This window comes from Mytilus californianus, unplaced genomic scaffold, assembly GCF_021869535.1.
Source record: "Mytilus californianus isolate M0D057914Y unplaced genomic scaffold, xbMytCali1.0.p SCAF_8, whole genome shotgun sequence".
Classification (NCBI taxonomy): Eukaryota; Metazoa; Mollusca; class Bivalvia; order Mytilida; family Mytilidae; genus Mytilus; species Mytilus californianus.
Window position 1 is genome coordinate 9,595,516 of NW_026262734.1, and position 25,463 is coordinate 9,620,978.

Here is a 25,463-nt window from a genome sequence, read left to right on the forward strand (position 1 = left end):
ATTGTTTGTATCGATTAACTTTATTTCAATGGTACTTTAAAATCCCTTATTTTTCAATTTTCAAAGGCTACTTTTGCACGTATTCAGGCAAAATGTTGTTAGGATGGTTTCCATGGCAACCAAGGTTCAAAAGAAAAAAAGGAAAATACGTGAAACTTATTTTCATACCATACCTTCTACACAAACAAAATTATAAAGATATTTGAAGAGGGGTCATGAATCGTCTATCAACAGATACCTGCATGATTCGTACAAAGACAGGTACTTTAAAAGTGTTAAGCTGAATTGGATAGAGACAATAAAAGTTACTGTTTAATCGGCTGTAGAAGTTTGTCTGAATTCGTTAAATATTTTGACACATTGCGATTCCTGATAGTGATACATTGGACATTCTATAAAAAGTTGTTTAAAACTAATTTTATTTAAGAAAAAAACAGATAGAAACTATCAAATCTGTCAAAATTGTCAAAATAGAAAATACGTTATAAGATAAGACATGACATTAGACAACCAATATACTTGGGAAGTTTCTGACTTTTGACAGACACATGAATATGTGGCGGGGTTAAACTAGTTTTTTAAGATCTCACCCCTCCCCCTTTCAATTTCCGCTGACCCGTACAGTGAAACAAACACGTTCTTAATGTGACCCTTGTATTTGAATTAGAAGTATCCTCATGTTTATATTTATGTTTTTAATTATCTATACTAGTATATACTAACAAAATTTCTCGGCAGTGGCTTTATAAGAATAAATTCAAAGTTCAATGCAAAATGCTTCAATACATCCTAACAATCAAAAAAGATAAAATTTCATGCATGATTACTTGTGAAATATTTAAAATTGTGGTTTTCTCGTTTATACCCTCCATTTAAATTTGTTATAACGTAAAAATCGATTGTTTGAATACATAACTATCACTGGGTATTTGACAGTTTAAACGGATTTACAACAAGTGTCATCTGTAAATATACATGTATAAACAGCAATCTAGACGTCTACTGTCCGTATGTACATGTATAATCCGATTTTAAAATATTAACAAAAATGTAGATGTGTTGTTTTTGGTTCATCAATACCTGTGTATGTTAAATAAGTCAGAGTTTTTATCAATACTAGAAGCATGTTGTTTAGAATTCTTGGATGAAAATTGTTTAGATAATTAACCTTGGAATATTAACGCCAATCGAAGTGAGATACAGAATTCAGGTGAGTAGTATTTAAAGTAAGTTTATATGTAAAGAATATGCGCACATATGACTATTGAAAGGTCACACTCAAGATAACTTGATGATGATGATGGTGATGTAACAATTATTTCCTAAACAGCTTTTTAAAGATTTCAAAGATCTTGATATAATTTTACGAGATTCAACATTTTAAAACATTATCCGTTCTACAATAATGATATTGATATTTTGTGGTTATTTAGCTACACTGTTTCATAATAGGTTGCGCTTACGTAAAGTAAATATTTACATTAATATACAGGCGATTGCTATAACATTCGGTATCTTTTAATTTAAACAACATTTATTATTGAAAAATAGAATAAATATAGGACAATTTTACATACGGTTTTCTTTTACATGTACTTCTCTCCGGGCACTCCGGCTTCAGGCTCCACCAATAAAAAACTGGCCGCTCTGAGATAGCCAACAGTGCTGAAAGACTTTAAAGTTGCGTTAAACACAAACCAATCAGTCAATCAATCAATCAATCTTTTACTTGTAGATATTATAAAACATGTCGGACGGTACAGAAATATTAAACAGAATTTATAATCCGAATCTTGCCCATGTGCTACATCCTGTTACTCTTCAGCATATGGCGAGAGAATGGCTGAAGGAAGACACCCCTAACTTTGATTATGGTGGGTTTGTGGTTGGAGAAAAGGAAGAAACAGCATTATTATTGATGAAGGGCGAGGGGGTTTTGGCAGGAGTACCGTTTTTTAATTCCGTCTTTAAGGAGTTGGAATGTACAGTTACATGGAACGAAGAAGAAGGAAACTTTATTGAACCAATTAAATGTGTTGCTACTGTGTTCGGCAAAGTCCGTCAACTTTTGCTCGGTGAGAGAGTAGCATTGAATTGTCTTTCAAGAGCAAGTGGTATTGCCACATTAGCTAGAAGATTACATAACGTAGCAGATAATGCTGGTTGGAAAGGTCAGATTGCAGGGACAAGGAAGACCACCCCTGGATTTAGACTTGTAGAAAAATATGCTCTTTTAGTGGGAGGAGTCTCCACACATAGATACGACCTTTCCTCCATGATAATGCTTAAAGACAACCATATATGGACTGCTGGCAGTATTAGTAAAGTATGTATTGTTTATAAAACAAAATACCTTTTAATTATTTTAGTAGGAAGAAGGTTTTCTGGTTTCCGGTCAAATACTTAAGTATTAGTCAATGGATCTCTGTGAAATTGTACCACAAGGTTCCATACCACACACAAAAGGTTTGGGTCGATTTTGTGGGTTGTGGCAATAATCGTTAAGAAACTAGAGGCCAAATAGGGGCCAAAAAACAAGACTTTTCTAATACTGGCTAAGCTGGTTATATCATAAATTATTTCTGAACTATATAAAGAAACAACAAATACTGATATGGCAGGAGATACACACCAAACAGGGTGTGTAAATTATTATATTTAGTTTGTATACAGATTTACTAAGTATTGCACAACAGCAAGAAATCTTCAAGGGAAATAAATACAAACTTTTTAACAAATTTCAATGAGGATTAATTTAAAGTCTTGAAATGTTTGAGGATTTTACCATGTATTACTATATTTTATATTTTTAAATAGGTCTACATTGAGGTCCAAAGGGTCCAAAATTAGACTTTGTTTAATTTCATCAAAAACTGAATTCTCGTGGTTCTATGATATGCTGAATCTAACTGTGCGTTCAGATTTTAAATTTTGGGCCCTGTTTTCAAATTAGTCCATATTAAGGTCCAAAGGGTCCAAAATTAAACTTTGTTTGAATACATGGTTTTTTTTATATGCTGAATCTAACCATGGAATTAGATTTTGGATATTGGACCATTAAGTAGATTAAATGTCCCATTTCAAATTTTTAAGTTATCTGACCACATTTATTCTGTGTCAGAAATCTATAATGTGTCAAATATTTAATCACTATCCAAATTCAGAGCTGTATCAAGCTTGAATATTGTGTCCATACTTGCCCCAACTGTTCAGAGTTCGACCTCTGCGGTCGTATCCAGCTGCTTCAGGCGGAGCGCATTTTTTTATCAGTTGTTAATGGCTTTGAACTAGCTTTCAGCAACTTTGTGTCTTCTGTGTCTTTGTTAAGTTTTTTTTTGCGTTGTATCGATCTGATGAGTTCGGCCATCTTCAACTGATTTTCATAGTTTGTTCTTATGTTGTACTGTTACACCACTGACCCAGGTTAGGGAGAGGGTTTGGCACCAGCAAACATGTTTAACCCCGTACCATTCTGTCTGTGTCTGTCCCAAGTCAGGAGCCTGTAATTCAGTGGTTGTTGTTTGTTGCTGTATATCATATTTGTTTTTCGTTTATTGTTTTGTACCAGGCCGTTAGTTTTCTCGTTTGAATCGTTTTACATTGGTCATTTCGGTGCCTTTTATAGCTTGCTATGCGGTATTAGTTTTTCTCATTTTGAAGGCGGTATGGTGACCTATAGTTGTTAACTGCTACATCATTTTTGTTCTTGGTGGAGAGCAAGCATACCACATCTTATTTTTATGTTTATTAACTGTGTATATCGGTCACTTAATTTCAAAAAATGAATGCATTTAATAGTTTTTGGGACACAAAACTCCATCCCGGTCCGATACCATTAGTAAAATTGAGAATGGAAATGGGGAATGTGTCAAAGAGACAACAACCCGACCATAGAACAGACAACAGCAGAAGGTCACTAACAGGTCTTCAATGCAGCGAGAAATTCCCGCACCCGGAGGCGTCCTTCAGCTGGCCCCTAAACAAATATATATACTATTTCAGTGATAATGAACGCCATACTGAACTCCAAATTGTACACAAGAAACTAAAATTAAAAATAATACAAGACTAACAAAGGCTAGAGGCTCCTGACTTGGGATAGGCGCAAAAATGCAAGTAGCACTTTATGATAAAATACCCTTCTTAATCGAAAGGCAAAACAAGTTTAAAAGCAGAGGATTGAGTCTTTGGTTAGCCTAAATATTAATTTATTTGTATTTGTAATCGAAAAATTCCATTCATATTTGAACCGCAATCAACACAATTTACTAGTACAGAAACACTTTAAATATAATAGATTTGAAATTATCCATTTAATTTCTTTCACATTGTCAATATTGGTTTTCAGTTAATAGTGAATTATAAAGTGGTTAAAAGTTAATTTAAAATGATATATGGCGAAAGTTCATTATAAATTTTCACGTATGTGTCCCGTTTCATTCTTAACGTGCACATTTTCTGTAACAATTTATTGACTTTCGGGAATATTAAATATAGCTTTATTGAAATACGTTTGGATATAATGATCAGACTACGTGTATATTGATCAGACTACGTGAGGTCAAATTAAAAACATTCTTCAAGTACTGATTGTTGGGTTGTTGTCTTATAGTTAAACATTTCTGATACCATCTGGAAAAATGGACGGTCCATAAAGTACCACTTCAAATACTGATTGGAACATTTTGTGCGTTTGTTAAATATGAAAAAATAAGGTCAATTTAACATAGATTGTGGCATATTTTTTTTATTTTTTTGTTTTTTGTTTAAGGATTTTCTAATTCTTCTAAACACCTGGTAGAATAAGAAATGTAGCATTTAATATCACAACAACTTATATATTCTTGTCACTGGTAACGTGTAGTAGACAAGTAGTTATTCTCAACACGAACCTTAGATTTACACCCCTATCAGACTGAACGTGTGTCTGTATTTATTCATCCTTATACATGTATACACGAGCGCTCTCTCGGCAAGGTTATTTATACTGGTTTAACCTAGGTACCATTGCTGCGTACTTTTGAGAAAAACGTGACTTAATATTCCACCTCGATCGCATTTAAATTTGTGTTTCTCCTCAATTCTTTGTAATAAAGTATAACAGCAGTACTGAACTCCAAGGTAAATTTAAAGAGGGGAAGTCCATAATAACTTACAAAATCAAACGTTATCAACCAACTGGAAAACAAATGTCATATTCCAGACTTGGTACAGGCATTTTCCGAAGCAAATGATGGGTAAATGTAAAGTGTACATATTGTGTCTTCCGTATAAAAAGTTGTTGCTTCGATTTTTAGCTTTCCGTTGATTAATAAGTATAGAAATAGAAAAATAAAAAGATGTGATATGTTTGCCAATGAGACAACTATCCCCCAGAGACCAAATGACGTAGCTGTAAAAAAAACTATTGGTCACCGTACGGCCTTCAACAATAAGCAAAACCCATACCGTATAGTAAAATATGCTTGCTGTGTAAAGAAGCTATCAACTTTTTCATTAACGAATTCAATTACAAATTGGAGTAAAACAGCTAAAAATAATTTCATCTAGAGCTGTAATAAAAAAAGAACTTAAAACATGAATCCCAAGAAATTGTGGCTGCTTATTTTTGGACATTGGTAACAAATCGTAATGTGTTTACTAGTCCTTTAAGGAATTTGTTGTTAAAGGTTGATGTTTAATAGTCTGTTAAAAATACAACTTTTCTTTTGTTGAAGACCGCATGTTGCCGTCGTGTCTTTTAATTCTGTTTTGTTTTTTTTGTCGTTGGGCTGTTGTCTCATTAACATATATACCACGCATGTTTTTTATTCATACGTATACGCTAATAACTGGCCAACCAATAACAAATTGTATTCTAAAACCTTTCACGACTAGTTTAGGTAGAATGTACATGAGATATTTTTTTTATCCTGAAACTTACTCTACTATCTACATTTAGTGATGATCTAAATATCAAAGCAACGTCATTTGGACATGAGATCTTTAGATAAGAGTAAATTTTGCATTGTTTTATTGTGTCGTTGGATTGCTGTCTTTTTGACATATATCACACATCTTCTTTCATTTAATCATATATAATAAAATCTTGCAAAAAATTGTATACGATAATACCCATATATTTCCGCTAGGATGAATTTAGGGGTCATTTGATCCAATCCTAACAGTATCAGTTCAAGTCACTGACCTTATTCTTACATACTTTTCGGCTTCTCCGTGTACTTAAAGAGTACGATCTTTACTATGATTTAAAGGTCCATGTTAATCATCTTTTTGTTGACTTACAAAGAGAGAGAAGAAACCTACAAAACCAGTCCATAAATGAAAACATCAGTTGCTCGAAAGGTCAATGTATCATATATACAGTTATGTATAACTGATCATGGTTTCTTTTCGGTATTGTAACGATATTAATGGTCCGCTGAAGTCAAATAAGAACTAACACATGTTATGATGATGAAGGCCACAGATGTGACAGTTTATGTTTCAAAATCAAACATATCAAAAGATACATGTATAAAATTTGCATACACTACAATTATAATTACCAATTGTGAATTTAAATATACAATACTTTCATTACAATCTGAACCAATAAGCATATTATGTAATAAGTGAAAAGACAAATGTCATCAATTATTAAAATTAAAATTCTTGAAAAGTCAATCAATTTCGAGCTATCTCCCCTTGACTATAAATTTGTTAATAATAGTGTAACATCTCAACTTTTGGGAGCAGATACCGCCATGACGCAAAAAGCTCTTTTGGAGCTGGAAACGCTGCCCTAAAGTAAACCTGCACCAACCATCATCCTACAAATGCAAATGATAAAACTTACAATTGTACGAACCGTTAATAAAAAATTGAAAAGTTATACAACAAATGTATATACTTAAGATACACGATTTACAGACATAGTGTTCAACAACTGTTTCTTATTGATTTAACTGAAATAGATGAAATGATGACAAAATGTACGGATATTGAGTCCCACACATGCCCTTTATCCTAAAAGAAACAATTTACCGACATTGTGTCCCCATATGTATCTCTTGATGCAAATAAATCTTATACTAAAATGACACAATTTACAGACATTGTGTCCTACCAATGTATCTACTTGATACAAACCAATCATATACTAAAAGACACAATTTATAGACATTGTGTCCCCATATGTATCTCTTGATGCAAACAAATCCTATACTAAAAAGACACAATTTACAGACATTGTGTCCTACCAATGTATCTACTTGATACGAACCAATCATATACTAAAAAGACACAATTTACAGACATTGTGTCAACCAAATGTTTTTACTTGATGCAATAACAGACCAAATATGTTTACTAACGACTGAATTCTTACAACAACGACATACATTCAATAATTGTATTAACACCTATTTTTCCCGTCAAATAACTGTATTTCCTTATATATTGTTATTAGTTTACTGCTTAATATTACTAAATGCAAATGGGAGATTTTAAGATTCCAGTCCTAGCAAGCTGGTTTCTGCGAATTTCTCTTCAGTAATATTTGGTCAATTCAATTGTAAACGGATGAAATCTGGGTTTTAGGTTGTCCTTGTATCAGCTTAAATGAGCGTTTCCCAATTGTCCATTGTTTCCATTAAACATGAACTGTTATCTGTATGCGATATGCAACGAGCTGTGACCCACAAGCCGTGTACAAAATATAGAATAATAACCGGCAGTAATCTATTCACAAAATATATCATATCATGATCAGTTGTAATTAAGACAGATAAACATGACTAAAGGTTAGAAATTTGACCTGATTGTCTAATATACAATTTGAATGCATCAGATTTCTATCTACATAAATGTTCTTATTCTGTAGTTAGTCCCCACTCCGGTTTTATCATGTATATCTATTATATAGTCATTTTATAAAATTTACTGTTTGCAAAATTATAAATTATTCTAAATAATAAGGATGTTCTTGTCCCAGCAGAAAACCCTGGCCGTGTTAGGCGCAACTTTTTGGAAGTTTTGGTCCTCGGTGCTCTTCGGCTTTGTACTTGTTTTGGCTTTCAAGCTTTTTTTCATCTGGGCGTCACTCGATGGTCTTGTGTGGACGAGACGCACGTCTGGCGTATTGAATTTTAAGCCTAGTACCTTTTGTTAGCTATTATTCGTGTGTTTCTTTGTCCTATATGTCCTCCCATTTATTTGTATTGTGGTCCTGTCATGTGATGTTGTCGTTTTGGTGTTGTGTTTGACTTTGTCATTAAAGCGGGAGGTCTGGCATGCCACAAAACCAGGTTCAACCCACCATTTTTTTCTTAAAATGTCCTGTACCAAGTCAGGAAAATGGCAATTGTTATATTATAATTCGTTTCTGTGTGTGTTACATTTTTAATGTTTTGTTTTTGTTGTGTCGTTGTTCTCCTCTTATATTTTATGCGTTTCCCTCAGTTTTAGTTTGTAACCCGGATTTGTTTTTATCTCTATCGATTTATGAGTTTCGAATAGCGGTATACTACTGTTGCCTTTATTTCTTATAGTTTCGGTGGACAATCCTTTCGCACTTGCATCGGTAGCGAAGCCTATTCTGAAACCATGAGGTTTGTAATATGTTCTGCTGAGCCCACAAAAGTTCAAAACACCATTCAATGCATGTTGAAATTATTGTCTAAAAACAGCTTCTCCACTGGAGTTGAGTGATAGTGTACCGCCTTTGTTTGTTCTCAAAGTTAAGTAACTTGTAAGTGTCGTTACTGCACAAATATTGTCATTTTTATTCTTAGCTATTTCTAAATGGAATTGTTTTCCATTAGAATATTTGAAGTCCATGAAATGGATAACTAATTTTTCGTGTAACACAGCAGCTTGACTAAAACTAATAACATGATTGTAATTTTTGTTGTTGACTGTCATCTCCCCAATTCTTAAAAGAGCATGGTATGCTAGGGTGAACATTGCTTTGAATAAAATTTGATCATACCTACGGTATTAGATATTGTCAGTTTTAATGCATTTATTAATTGACTCAAAATCGTACTAGTGATTGGAAGTGTCATATCTTGATTTCTTCCCTTATGCACTGATTTCAGCACCTTATCAATAATGAATGAATCGGTTGGATCAGGCCAATTATTAACTTTGTGTGTAAAACCAATTGCTGATATGTATGTTGAGATAGAACTTGATGCAAGATCTTTGTTTTTCAAATGTGCTATAAATAATATGAGATCTGAACTAGTAAGTGGTAACTGAAATCTAATGCCATATTCTTCAGCAAAACACTTATAGTGGCAGTCAGATAAGATGTTGTTAAAAATTTGATTTAAGGGTTTCTGTATCTTGGCAAATCTGGTAGATTGGGAACTGGTTTTGGAACAGTGTCTGCCCATGATGCTAACCGATGAAATTTCTGTACCTGTTGACGAGAAAGTGCATCTGCCAATACATTTTTTGAACCATATATGTGTTTTGCCTTAAAGTTCACATTGCTTCTCAAGCAGTGTAGAACTAGTCTCCTTATTAGGAACATAATTAACGCATCTTTAGATGTTTGTTTATTAATTACAGCCACTAAAGCTATATTGTCTGTATGCAAATTTATGCACTGGTTTTCGAATTGGTGGCCCCATATTTCAACTGCCAAAACTATGGGATATAGCTCTAAAAACTTAAGGCAATATTTTGTTTTTTGCCATTTTGTGTCCCATTCGCCTGAGAACCAATGTGAACCAAACAAACAAAAAAATAACCATAATCGTATGTACCAGAGGCATCTGTAAACAAATGTAGCTGATCAGATGTTAACCAACGGTCTGATAAAATCAATGACTTCCCATTAAAATTCTTCAAAAAATGTTGCCATGTATTTAGATCTTGCCTAACTGATGTTGTCATACGTATTCTATGAAAGGATTTTTTTACCCTAATTGTTAAGTCTATTAGTCTTCTCAGGAATGCCCTTCCTGGTATGACAACTGCACAAGCAAAGTTGAGTGTACCAATGATAGATTGGAGTTCCCTCAATGTAAAAATTTCTTTTTGTAACACTACGGTTATAAGATCGTGACATTTTGCAAGCATATCGATGGGAAGTCTAACTTCCATCAACCTAGTGTCTGTTTCGTAACCAACAAAACTCATGACCTGCGATGGCTGGAACGTTTTTTTCCTTTGAAATTGGTATACCCATATCATTACAAATTGCAAGAAAACGTTCTATTTTTTTCTTACATCCATCTTTTGTCAACTATCATGAAATCATCTAAAATATGCACAATGTTTGGAATCAGTATTTTATTTTTGGCGATCCATTCAAGTGGTGTGCTAAAATTCTCAAACATTTTACGACTTGAACTACAACCCATGTGCAGATTTTTATCGTAATAGTATTTTCCATCCCACATGAAACCAAACAGTTTATATTGTGATTCTTTTATGTTTATGATTCAAAATGCACTGGATATGTCAGTTTTTGCCCATAAACTTTTTCTTCCTACGGTCTTAATCAGTTCTATTACATCTTGAATGGAAGCATACTGTACGCTGCATTTGTCTTGTGTTATGTTGTCATTAGTTGATGATCCTTCAGGGAAAGATAAGTGGTGGATCATTCTATATGTCCAAGGCAGTTTCTTTTCTGCTATGCCAAGAGGGGATAATTGCATTTCTGTAAAAGGTTTTGAATCAAAAGGGCCAATAAATCTATTTGCACTAATTTCATTTTGAATTTTTTGTCTAACAATATCGGGTTTAGTCTTTGCTGATAAGTTATCAACTGTATTATGATGAACAGAACCTCTGAATCCCACGTCGAACCCATATTTGAACCCCTTAACTAAGTAATTGTACATTTTAATATTATATTCTTTTAATCAATATGCAAGCCTGTCAACCTTAACTGTAGTATTGCCATTAGAATTATAGTTAACTTAATTTTCTGGTGGGGACAGTTTTTTCTGTCCTTGGGGAAGAGGTGTCGTCTCTGTTACTAGATAGGGAGGGTATTCTGTTTTCACCTCGAAAGGGCTGGTTATTCCCGCCTTGTATCTTTTTGAGTTATTACTGGTTTGTGTGAACATATAAGGAAGCCGAACTGGTTTTTTGAGTAGTACCTCGTCAACATTTCTCTCGATTCCTTTTGTCTGTTGAGCTTGGGTTTGAGAAGTATTGCGGATTTTGTCTGTTTGCTATATTTTATCTGTAGATTTTAAGGAGCTTAAAATGTTATTGTCTATAGTTTAAGTTAACTATGTTGTAAGTTTATATCTGCCTATCAGATGATTGCGATCCACGATTGCGTTTTTTATGTGATACGAAATAAGGGAATAGTTATATTTTTCTTATGAAAAGAAACATTTGACTTCGATTTACACTATTCTTAAAACGAATGTCAATTATGAGTAAGAGGCATCTGTAAGATGTTCGAAACTCGTAAATCAATTTTGGTACATCAGAATAAGACCTCAGATTGTTTTATTTTCAACCATAGAAATCTCAGCATTAGGTCGGGTCTGTTTTTGGATTTGTTTTGTGTCGAGTCAAGATTTAAAACCTTCAATCCAGCCACCCAGCCAGGATAAAACAGAAATACTCATATATTAGACTAAACACGCATACAGCTTGGTGCCAATTTTTTACCTTAAATAACTCTTGTTCAATATTTTTTCTTGCATTTTGCATGGACATATATAATGTCGGATTCAGTTAATGAAAACATTTTACGAATCTGAATTTCAAAAGTAATAAATATGTCCGGGTGAGGCGACAGATTTATTATAAAGCAATTATGTACGGGTTCTCAAAACATAATATATGAAAACGAATGACATTTCAGGCAGTAAAAGATGTCAAAACAATTGGTGGATTTTCTACAAAAGTGGAGGTAGAATGTCGGAGTGTGGAAGATGCAGAAGAGGCAGCACGTGCCGGTAGTGACGTAGTTATGTTGGACAATTTTAAACCCGAGGTATGACCAAAAAAAATACACTGATATGTTAACAACAAATAAATGAATTATAAGTAACAAATGATAAATGGTATTGTAACTTTTGTGTGCACAAATTACACTCATAAGAGGGCCAAAGGCATAATAACAATTACAATTACATGTAACAACAATATAATCATGACATTTACATAAGAATAAAATAAAATATTGGACACACAATACAACAAATGACCTCAATTTCCCCCTGTCCTTATTTACATTGACTGTTTAATAAAGGAGCCTCAAGATTGCTCTTGCTGGCTACTAGTTGGATTTTAGAATATATTTCATTTTATTATCAGAAAATCTTGGATTGGGTTTTTAAATCGTTAAGAAAGACATGTTTTAAATCACAATTTATTTAAATAATGAAAAGAAATGGGATTCATAATCCAGAACTTTGCACTTAATACACAGTCCTTGAGGGCGTGGAATATTTTCATATCTTCCAGTTTCAATAGCGAAATCACGAATTCTAAAGTTTTTCTTGTATCAAGATTAGGGTGTGTCAAATTAAATTCTTGTTTATATTTAGTTTTTATAAATGAGTTTACTATTTTGATCAAGAGGTATATCTTATTGTCATATATTTCTTTATGACTTCGCTCAAGTTAATCTTTATAGTATTTTTTACTAAGAGATTCTTACAGGCTCTGTGTTTGTTTTTAGATTCATCTGTCGGTTTGGTAATATTAATGTCGGACCTAATATTATTTACATACGGGTAACATGAGTATATACTTTGATCATAAAGTGACTTTGAAAGAGAATTAATATAAATAAAGCAGATGAGTTTTCACTCAAAAGTCGGTCTTCATACAAAAAAGAGTGTGTGGCAATAACACATTAATTATGTTCTAATTCATAACTTCAAGCGAACATAAATTATTTACAAAATAAACTCAACACCTTTGTATGGGATCAGCTCGCCTGACAGTGTGCAGAAAAGCTTTAATTTTATTAAAGACAAATGCAAAATACTAAATGTTCATCTGTTACTGTCTGCCTAGGCCGCTGCAGGTAACAAACACAAAAAAAAACAATCTACAAAAATAAAAAAAAAATCATTATGTACGCAAATACATATTATGAATCAAATTAAAGATTCTGTTCTTACACACATTATTATTCACAATATTCAAAAATAACACAAGAAAAATACATTAAGTCGGGTAGGAGGTTGGGAAACTTTACTTCACCAAAAGCGAACCTCGAATGACAATATCTTAAATTCACAAAAACGCCAAAAGTATAGCACGAAATATTTGAATTGACCTTATTCAAATATTGTGATCAGTTCTAACTCGACCAATGAAAAACATTTAACCTATTATATACTTTCAACACGTGTATAGTTATAAACAAATACACGTGGTAATGTACGTTTACATACCGGTGTACATAACTTTAATAAATATATATAAGGACATGTTGTGCGCACTATAATTGATATTACTTGTACTACTAGTACTGCTTCTGGTTTAGGGTCGCTAATGGTGGTACGTCAGTTCTCGAGGGTACCAACTAACCAGTAAAGACAGTGTTTCGGTACTGACATAACTTATCATCCACTGAAAAATAGTAACTACAAATTCTGAGAACCTTTATCTTTTGGTAGGTTGTCAGTATGGTAAGGCGGAGTAAAAAAATGTATTTTGATTGATATTGCAAACCAATGCTGCATAAAAGCAGACAACAAACTATACACACCTCTGTGTACTTGGTACACGAGTTCTTCATCTTGTAGGCTAGTCGTTGTACGAATATTGTGTTTGCATCTTTTATTCAAGTCAATACGATAGCATATTTATACAATCGTCACAGGGTACAAAATATGCATTGCATATAAAAACATACAGCTTATATATTGTTGAACATCATAAATAAAGGCAGTATAGTTCCAACTATAGGAATAAATATATATAACGTGCAACTTACAATTTTAAATGAAGTAATCTGGAGATGGGTGGTATTTATAAGCGTATCTTGTTTATTTTTATTTATCTGTCCTCCATAAAGGGAAAATTCTTAATCAAGTGAAATATAATCATATCTTTTTTGTTTAAGGCTTTAAAGAAGGCAGCTGCAGTCTTAAAATCAAAGTTTGAAAATACATTGATAGAGGCCAGTGGAGGAGTAACTGAAGAGACATTATCCCAATATTTATTACCGGAAGTAGATGTAGTTTCCCTTAGTCGCCTCACACAAGGATACGACACTGTGGACTTTTCATTGAAAATTCAGAAAGATGGAATCGACCCTACGAACAAACCAGTTGAACAAATACTGAATAAAAAATAGTTCATTTAAAGTTCGAAGTTCTTTATCCTCTATTTTATTTAAATTCGAAGTTCTTTATCCTCTGTTTCATTTTAATTTCGAGGATCTTTATATTCAGGGTAGAGCATTTATATATTGGCTCAAGTCTGTTACGTAAATAAATTAAAGATGTTAAACATTGTCAATTCCATGACATCTGGTAGATATCAAATGTGGCGATCGGAAATGATAGTTTTCAACACTTATGAAATAGTTTATTTGTATTTAACCTTTGCTTAAGTAAAACGTCGCTTTTTTACTCTCGCAAATTATAGTTTACTCAGCCACACGTGTCTTGCCTCTCAGGATAAAACAAAAGTTTCTTTACATTTTATGACAACTAAGGGATAAGAGTATTATTTCGACCCTTAAAATTGCAAAAATATTAAAATTATTTAAAAATTTTCGAAATTATTTCAATTTTAGAAATGATAAGGTTAATAAAATCTGGACACATTGGTGCAGAAAGGTTACTAATGATGTCACTATGTCATCATAAACATGTTGAAATTGACATATTTGACCAAAAGTGAAAATTTAACACATGTTTTGGACAAAATAGATATGAGCAAAGACTTTAACCAAAAAGATATTTTACCCACATTAACTTGTTTGTAAAATATATTTTGTAGGAAATTATCTTTCTGTGTAAATGACTATAATTGTTCATATTTAAATATTAATGACAAGATCTCAGAATGAGGCTACTTATTTTGGCCATTTTTGCAGTTTTGAACTAAATTCAAAAAGCCTTAATGCAAATATGTAAGGCAAAAATACAAATCTATGCATACCTGTCAGATTCAGATTCAGATTCTTTATTTCTTATAAAACCAAGTTAATGGTACAAAGAAAGATATTTTTACATATGATAACATACAGATTTTGACAAGTTTGTACACTGAAATGAACATAAAAGGTTCAACTTATTTAAAAAGCCCGGCAATTGTTTTCTATATTTTTTCATTTCCGCAAATGTTTTGGTACAAATAACCTTTTACACTTGCGTTATTGACCGTTCATATTTTAAGCTTTAAAAATCATTTCTTTGCATATAATATTCACTATAATATGGAACAATTAACCTCGGTATTATACAATTAATCCAATCAACATAGACATGATAAGAAATGTAATAAATACAACCACATTGGTTTGTAATATGTAAAAAAAAAAAGGAGAAATGTTCTGTGAGGGTCTGAAGAGGGTATTTCATTTCTGTATTCTTGTCCCTCGCGCAACGCGTTGCTGGAGACATAGAAATGCCGGGAGTCCGTCCATTCGGCCTTGTTAGCGATTTCACGTGTACAATTCTTGCCAGATTTTTATGAAACTTATACCATAGGTTTATATCATAAATGTCTCGGACAAATTCGAAAATCAGTGCCGATAAATTATTCTTAAAAGAGTTATGCCCCTTGGAAATATTGATTATATGGAAAATTGCATTGTTAGCGCTCTCATGTGTACAAATCTTGCCAGAATTTTATGAAACACATACCATAGGTTTATATCAGCAATGTCTTTGACACTTTTGAAAATCAGTGCTGATCAAATATTTTTAACGAGCTATGTCCTTGGAAATACTAATTATAACCGAAATCGCATTGTATTTGCTATGAAGCCTTCATTTTTCTAAGATATTTATAAAAGTTTTAAAGAACAAAAAAAAAAGTTTTTTTAGTTATTGCCCTTGTACCTTGGATAGATAAAGTATGTTCAACGCGGGGGGACATTGGAACTCTGTTCTTTTATTTGGCTATATATTTTCTCTATTCATTCAAAACGATTATTCTATGAAATGAAACAGGTTCGCCCCTTACGATCATTTTGACACTTCCTACTATGATCAAGTTTCATGTAAAGAAAGTGTACAATTTTGTCTATCTGTTCATAATTTATTTATGTATGCAATATTTCTTTTTAACTTATTATTTATTTTTACACAGTATTTTTTATATTTTAAGACCTCATTATTCTCTAAAATAAATTATCCATTATTTCCTATTCCGTGAAACTAAATTCAGTCCTCAAATTTGTAGCTAAGCTGTTCAATTGGTTGTAAATTTTTGTCAGGTTCTTGTTTGTTCTAACAATATAATGTACTGAACCTCGTCAGTGGTTGTCTCTTGTTCATATCTTGATGTTTTTAGAGAATTCTATCTGCAATAGTCTCTGTTAACAACTCACACATCTTCTTGATTCAGATAATGTTGTATAAACAAACATGTGGATGATTCATGTAGTTGGGTTGCTGTCTCACTGACGTCATGTGTATGCATTGAGAGTATAGTAGAATGTGTTTCAAACAAATTATGTGTTAAATGTATCTGAAACATAATCATGACTCTATTTACTATTACAGCCAAAAACGTTAAATTTTGCCTGAGGGAAGTGGAACTTAAATTACATAATGTTATGGACTGGAATTGTCGCTTGGTTTGGCGTTAAAGACATTCTCTGTTGGAGTGTCATGTCATTCATTCTGTTAAATCCTTTAGTAATTCTATTATTTTTTTTCAGACTTTATTTCGTTCTGTTATTCCCCAAGGGGACGATGCGCTTCAGATGGAAACAAATTTTTTGACAGTCATCATTATAGATGATGATAAATGATGGAACAAAAGTTATAAAAAATGACTATTTTTGTTTTCTCGAAACGTTCTTATTAGAGAATAATGTATTTTGTCATGAACATTGTTGAAAGGAGATACGTACCATGTAGTTATATATTTGTACGTAATCAATAAGTAAGGAAGGAGGTTTTGACGTTAATCAAAAGCGAACTCAAGTAATATTTATAATATGATGTTTGCATTGTATTGGTTAGTTAAAGAAGACTTGTGCTCCTCGATAACGATAGTGTTTACTTCAATTTGTTTCGGTCAACAAGACTTTGCGCTCACGATGACTTTGATAGCCTCAAAAACTAACGTTTTTCTTTTCTTCGTTATATTTGGAAGGCATTCATTTCTGATAGTTTGTGCTCAGGAAATTCAATGTGATATGAAAAATATCAACAATGTTGTAACGACGTCCAGTCATTTACAGGCAAACCTTTTAGACAGTTTTGGTCTTTCATTTGTATTATACATCTACAATAAACAAAACGAGAGTTGGAAATTGACAGATATCTGGAATATTGAATTCAGTGATTTAAATTGTTCCAGAAGTTTTAATTCTGTAAACTCAAGTGGTATGTTGAATACGCTTCAAAATACTAAGTGTCAAAATAGTACTTTGTTCAAAAGGGCATTATGTGACTCTTCTGATATTAATGACGTTCATTTTATCGACGCAAAATTTCCGTACTTCTCCGGAATAAATGTCAGTTTCAGTGATGAGTATTGTACAGATTCGTTCAGGAAATTTATAGAACGTAATCGTCACACTATACCGAAAAGAAACATGGCTGATTTTCTGAAAGACTTTAACAGTTGTATGCGTCACATAAAATTTTTGGACCAGTATGTTTATTCTTACGAGCGACAACATGGAAATGGTCTCTTAGAAATTGGAAACGAGGTTACAGAAGATAATCAGGTCCTCTTTGAGTTTCACAGCAAAAGTTGTATGTTGAAGTTTTTGGATTTCGTCCATTCGTATGGACATTTGGTTACAGGAATAAGAGAGAAACACCTAATCAGCTTAAGAATGATGAATGATTTCACTAAAAAGCATGGTTGTGTAGAAGTTCGATTACCCTGCTATGGTACGCCTTATAAACTTATACAATTTGGGATACCGCGCAAAAGTATAACATACATTTCTATAGCGCTAACCATAATAGTTATCACAGTGAATGCATTTGTTGTCATCACATTTCTACAGAAAAAACACAGGTCACCTTTAACAGTTCTATTGTCCGCTCTGGCTATTTCCGACACATTTACAGCTGTGATGATTACATCACCAGATTTCATTGCTCATATGTTTGACTATAACCACATAGTTTATTTCGGTGAAATATATTGGCACTGGTACATTTTTGATTACTGGAAATTTCTGGTGGTGCATACAGTTGAAAGTTTGACATTTACATTCCACATTGTGTCCGTTTTAATTACAACTTTGTTGTGCTTACTAAAATCCGTATCACTTCAGTTCCCGCTATGGACAAAAACACATGTCAACAACAAGTTATGTTTTGGTTTGTCGATTGCATTTTCAATCTACTCTCTGTTGTTACATGTGCCTTTGATTGCAAGTAATTTTTATATAACTTATGATATAAACGGTGTTCCTTGCATAGATTTGCAGAGTGAAATATATAAAAATCATGAACAAATTGCCGCAACTGTTAATTCAGTTATAGGCATTACATATTTGGTGGCAGTCATTTTGATTATAACAAGTACCGTATATTTATCATGGAAGTTGATATACCACAGCAAAAATATATCGTGTACCGAAAGCGAATTATCTCAAAAGAAACAACACCGGTCTGCGGTCGTAGTAGTCATTGTTTGTGTTATTTTTATATTATCTGAATTTATATCAATACTCGAGACGATAGCGTATATAACAAAATTGTCCAATTTTTACAACAATAGAGAAGTTCTATTTCAAGTTGCAGACATTAGCTGGATATTGGGATTTGCTTTGAATTTTTTCGTATACCTTGTTATGGGTCAATTGTTGAGAAAGAAACTTGTAAATGTTGTTAAAAGAATAATAAGATACAAAGGTGGAAAATATTGATTTTGCAGTGATGTGTATACTGATTTGGAAACACATTATTGGTTAAAACATATTTTTAACAATTTAATATCATTCTTGTTTCGTTATTATTTAATTGGTCAGAATTGATTTTAATGAAATATTCTTTTGTAGTAAATAATGACTTTATTTGCACTTATTCATTGTTGTTGTTGTTGTTGTTGTTCCTCTTCCTCCTCCTCCTTCATAATTTTTTCTTTTTCTTAACATAACATTATTATCGTTTTTACATATAAACGAAAATGTCCGTCTAAATATATTTATTAAATCATACAAACAAGCAAAAAAAAAAAGGAAATATCAATTTGAACACTAGATAGGGATAATCAGAAACCGATTAGTCAATCTCGAAACATTACAAACTAAACAGATCAATAGAAAGAGCAATCAAAAGCAGAAAACAAAAGAACATTAAAAACTATATATATATATATATATATATAAGACTAAATGTGCCCCTAGTTACTGTTAGTAGCGCTTTTCAAAGTATAGCGGAAAACCGATATAAAGGTAAATACACAGAAAAGATTACACGAAACTTGTTTAAGGATGTGGTACACGAATGTTCCTAAAATTTAGGTGAACACGGGGCTATCTTCAATTACAACTATCAGTGTATTCGTCGAAATTTGAAAGAAAGCAATAAACAAAATAAAAAAGGAAAGTGATATCGACAACTAGAGCATATCACCATGGCTACCCTTAAATTGTACAAGATAAAATTGAGAATTGACTTACACCAGACCATCTAAAACCTTGCGACAGTCACAATTAAACATATTTAAATTACCTCCTCGCATAAATTTCCATTCAGATTGATTTTTGTCACCTGATCATGCTGATGTAACTGAAAACATATCAGGCCATTAGAAAAACTCCAAAACAGTGTAATATAAGAAGAATTGCCTTGTCTTTTAATATGTGGCAGAATGGTCCAATACAAGTAGTTAATCTATAGCAAAACCGTGACAGGTGCGTTCGACTCCGATTCTAATTGACTGGGATTGCCAATTTTCCTGCCACAGATCGGTGGTTCTCTCCGGGTACTCCGGCTTCCTCTCTTACAGAATCTCAATCACATTATTTACCTTTTTGCACCTCGTTTTTCATTTCTTCGTCTTGTGGCGGGATTGATTCATTTGAGAAGTAGATACTTATCCAGCTGTAATCGGTTGATCTAGGGAAGATGTTGTGTCTGATCATTTTTGTTATATGTAATAGAAATATGTTAAAATCGTCTTTAGCTGAGTGAAATACAGGTACCTAAATATTACAAGAATTTTAAAGTAAAGAAAAAGTACTTAATATTAAAAGCAAATTTCAAGTACTACAGATTTTTAGTACAGAAATAGTACCTATGTAAAAGTAGCAGTGTAGACGGTTAGAGCACTGACTTCGAACATAGAATTTCTGGGTTCGTAAAGACTTCCATTTGAACATCCCCTGCATGGTTGACGGAATAAACAAAATACACAGGTATGGGGTCCAAATGAACGGCTATTATTGTTAATAATTAATTATTCTGTTATAAACGACAGAAAAATAGGTTTCACAAAACACGCACATTTTCTCAACGGTCAAGAAGTTTATATAATAGAAGATTTATTTACATTTCATTTTCAATTACAGTTCTTACGCTTTTTTACACGTGATTCTGCATTTAATCTATCTCTTAACCCTATCTGATTAATATTTTCATAAATTATTATTATTCTAATGAATGAATCTTTTAGAATTCAATTATTTATGGCTTTAAGATAAATCACTAAATAGCATGTACACGACTTGTTGTGTGTTTATGTTGGCCTTTTTCAATCTAACGCGTTAATTTATTTGGTGTATTTTATGTATTTTCTCTGAAATAAAATGTATTTAAACCAAACCTTGCTTTTGATGATTAATTGTAAGAAGTCAGACTTGTCCAGTACATTCCTATAGACTAGAATGATAATAAAGCAGAAAATAGATGACGATAAACAATCATCAGTTCTTGTTATTTATGGCAAACCATAATCAGTTTTTTTGTAAATTCCTCAGAACTTCATACATTTATTCCAGACGAACCTAATTACTGCTTAATTGAATATATCTATATACGTTATATTCATCAATTTGATTTATGAATGAACAACAAAAAATTGACAGCAAATAAATACTGCTAACGTGCATGTTACGTGAAACAAAAGTTTCATTGGCATCATAATTGGTCGTTCGTAACCAAAAGTTTAATGATGAAAGTGACGTGATTAGAAAAGTCCTTGTCATTTGACGTGTTTAGAAAATCCATTGTTTGGCGTAATTAAAATAGTTGATTATAAAATGGTGTTTGTTTCGTTTGTGTGTTTCGTTTTTGGTAAATCAAGTCCACCATAGGTAAATAGCAGTGTTTTACAATCCAACAACTTAGTCCAATTTCAGATGACAAAGGTTCCATACTGGGACGTTGTTGTATATCAATACAGGAGACTGGATACATGAACGTTCACATACTTTATTTTTCATTCCAACATATATACAGTCAGTTCATAAAACATATTTACAAAACAGTAATCATGGCAACATACATTAACCCGTCGCTACTCGCAGATCGAGAGCGGGGCGAACCGATGCGTCACATGGTTCTCTATCTTATCTCTACCTCCCTTTTTTTCGTTTCAAAATTAACCTTTATAAAACATGATCATAGAAACGTTTTGACCAATGAAAACAGAAAAAGGTACTTATAAACAAATAGTTTCCAAACAATGAAATATATTCACTCTATATACAGTTTGTGTGTTGACAAATAAATTACATTGATGACCATTGCTGTCAAAAAGTATTCTCACGACATAATCTTAATCTTAATCCATAAATATTTCCTAGTAACGCGAACACGACTAATAAATGTCTCTTATAAAATTATTTGAAATTAGTTCAAAATCTTGTTTCCCGAACAAAATACACTTCTTGCTTAATAAAAATATTGAAACTTAATTACTTATGCGAAATAATTACTTTTGATACCAAACATGACATAAAAAGATGAAAATGCTAAAATTCACAATTTCACGCATTTTTACAACATGACATAAGATTTGATTTTAGAATATATTAGGTCAATTTAACTCATGTTTAGGTTCGTTTGAAGGAGTGCCTTTTAATAACTCTGTGTTTTTCACTCAATATGTTGTTGAATGTGATCTGCCTGCAACAAGAATTTTTTTAAACATACAAACATGTAACAAAAAATGAGATCAATCTTTTAAATCTATACATGGACACACCTTTCAAACGATATTGAATAATTCCTTATTTAAGAACGCACCTACTGAAAGCATGCTCAAAATATAATATGCTAGCGTGGAACGCATGCCTTCTAACCCAAACTTGTCGTACTTGGCGAGTAGACTTTATCATGTTTATACAACAACGTGATCAACAGTGTAGGTAGAATACAATCTTGAATAATGCGAAATTATTGTTTATAACAGAATTTCAATATAGCAGAGAAAATATAAATTAAAGCTGATCCTTTTTGGCCAGTTTTATCAGTTCTTTAGCGTTTGTGTGAGCTAGGTTTTTGGATTTCAAATATTTTTGCCACGAGCATCAATGCTCAAGAGACATCGTCTACATGCACATTTGGTACCATTAATGATATAACTTTAGTATAAAACGTACTAGTATATACTTGAAACGAATTGGTATTTATCCCAGAATTACAAGACGCAATTTCACAGCAATATAATTATCACCATTATCGGCGAGTCTTTTGAACCGAAAAGAAAAAATTGTACAATTGTTATGTCTTATACATAAAATTGAGAATGGAAATGGGGAATGTGTCAAAGGGACAACAGCCGAAGGTCACCAATGGGTCTTAAGCACAGCGAGAAAATCTCGCACCCGGGGGCGGGCTTCAACTGGCCCTTAAATAAAAATGTGTACAAGTTCAGTGGAAATGGACGTCACACTAAACTCCAAAACATATAAATGAACTAAATTTAAAAACATACAAGACTAACAAAGGCCAGAGGCTCCTGACTTGGGACAGGCGCCAAAATGCGGCGGGGTTAAACATGTTTTGTGAGATCTCAACCCCCCCCCCCCCCCAATACATCTAGCTAATGTAGAATAAACAAACACACAGCAATACGCACAGTAAACTTAGTTTAAAAGAAGTCCGAATCTGAAGTCAAGTCAGAATAGGTAACAAAAGAAACATATTTGCTTTATAAATAATATTTTGATGAAATTTTTGATGTTTTTACCTATTACAGTTCTTATACATAAAATCCTGTTGACTAATTTTCTTATATAAATATCTATTACTGTTGTAAATATTGCATGCACCAGTAATGAAAATATTGCATTCATCGAAAACTGAAACGTCACTGCAACTGTATACGCACATATCGAACCAGCGGAGAAATGAGCATAAAAGGAGATGTGTATATCATGTCAACGAGATAGAAACGAAAAAAAACTCAAAGAAACAAACAAGCAAACAGGCAAACAAGAAGAAATCAAAAGGTCAGCAAGCGATCCTCATGTAAAATCAAGCTGATTATTTTTTTACTATTTTTTAACAGTTAATCTGGCTAATGGAGAAGCCTATGAAACAAAAATGTGTCAATGGGGTGCGGATTCCATTATCAAAGGAATTCCCTATAATATAAAAACCTTTCAAAGGACAAACAATCATATTAATGCATAAGTATTCTGTGTTTTAAGCATATACCACATCGAGTGTACGTATAAATGATGTACTTCAATCTTGACTTAAATGTATAGATTAGATAGAGATTGAGATACTGTACTGTTTAATTCAAAACTTTATTGTCATATAAATCAACTTAAAGAATTTGTGACTAAAACAAACAAAACATAGTATAACATAAATGACAAGAAGAAAGCATGTATCATTATAATGAACAAAATATTTAATACATATTATTATATAGTGTAACAGTTAATAATTCAATTATGAGTCCCCTACCCTTAGTACTAATGACTGCTTAATAAAGGAACCTATGCTTTCTATACTTGTTTTTGTGTTGATGGGTAGAGGGTGAATTTCATTTTAGCATCATCATTTATGTCATTCAAAATTTTCAATAAAACTTGCCTCAATCAATTTTTTAATAAGGTGGAGTTTTTCCTGCAATACAAGAGAAAATGTTTCTCATCCTCAATTATATTGCAGGACTGACACAACCGGTTTTCTCTGGGAATTTTTCGGTGTCTCCCTTTTTCAAACAGTAAATTATGATCACTTAATCTTAACTTGGTGATGTTACGTCTATTTTCAAATACATTAGAATTTAAATATGGTTTTATTTTATAATGTTTTAATGTTTTTTCTAGTTTTTTATCGGTTTCTGGTTTGGAGTGAAAATGTAGCATTTTGCACCAAAATACATTAGCTGTTTTCAGAAAAAAATAATTTTCTACTGATCTACATAATTTCTGAACTAGCTTTTCTAGTTCTTGGCTTTTATAAGTCCAAGGGATACTAAAAAAAATTAAAAGATGAAGAAAAACAGAAATCTACAATGACCAAAAAGACAAACGACCAAGAGACAAACACCGTCTCTAAAATATCACTGATTTATAATACTACGGACTGAACAACACGACAAAGAGACACAAACACCATTCTCTAAAACATCACACATTTATAAAACTAAGGACTGAACAACACGAACCCCACAAAAAACTGGATGTGACAATAGTTGCTTTTGAATGGTAAGCATATTCTGATCTCTTTGCAAGTGAAAATAGATTTTGGCGATAAAGCGCATTCGGTGTCCAAATTGAGGAAAGAGGAAGAATTAGCGGCTATGAAAATTTGAACATATCCATGCATGTATGTTCATCTGTGACACAGATTTAATATAAGTGTTGGTAATGACCGTTTACATGGTTTATCCCGTGAAGCGCTTTAAATGTCATTTTCGGTATGTATATTTTTTCTACTTCGGTTTGTGTAATTTTCTTACTGCGTGTATCTAAAATAATATACTGTTGATACAGAGATATGTCTCGCCTGTATGTTATATCAATATTATGACAAACAAAAAACTCACCAAAGACACCAGGTTTATAATTTTGTACGTCAGACGCGCGTTTCATCTACAAAATATCCAATCAGTGACGCTCGAATGAAAAAGGTTGAATGGCCTAAAAAAATAAAGGTCAAAGTTGAAAACATTGAAGGCAAAAAAATCCAAAGGTTGAAATTTAGATGGAAAAACGGTATGACAATATGTACACTTGAAAAAAGGGATTGGCATTTGGAATACAGCAGCCTAGTGGAAAAGTTAAGTACAATGAAAGCAGTGAATGAAAGACAGAAGACAACAATTAACCTCCTCGTGCACTCTGAAGGCCAGGTTATATATAGTACTTTAATTTGGAACAATCGTGACTCTTGATATATTCGTGTATTTATTGTCTTCACCAC

At 32.5% G+C, this 25,463-nt stretch overlaps 1 protein-coding gene across 1 annotated transcript; it reads left to right on the top strand.

The window, feature by feature from the left end:
- The first annotated feature begins 1,046 nt into the window (after positions 1-1,046).
- Positions 1,047-14,288, top strand: LOC127710449 (nicotinate-nucleotide pyrophosphorylase [carboxylating]-like). Its single transcript, XM_052216304.1, has 4 exons — positions 1,047-1,210; positions 1,736-2,326; positions 11,825-11,956; positions 14,045-14,288. Exons 2-4 carry the CDS (start codon positions 1,748-1,750, stop codon positions 14,276-14,278), a joined length of 945 nt encoding a protein of 314 aa, XP_052072264.1. The 5' UTR covers positions 1,047-1,210; positions 1,736-1,747; the 3' UTR covers positions 14,279-14,288.
- The last annotated feature ends 11,175 nt before the right edge of the window (positions 14,289-25,463 follow it).

Coding starts and splice junctions, on each gene's coding strand:
- LOC127710449 (XM_052216304.1), top strand. CDS start 1,748: ATGTCGGACGGTACAGAAATATTAAACAGAATTTATAATCCGAATCTT. Junction 2,327..11,824: donor CTGCTGGCAGTATTAGTAAA/GTATGTATTGTT, acceptor ATGACATTTCAG/GCAGTAAAAGATGTCAAAAC. Junction 11,957..14,044: donor TGGACAATTTTAAACCCGAG/GTATGACCAAAA, acceptor TTTTTGTTTAAG/GCTTTAAAGAAGGCAGCTGC.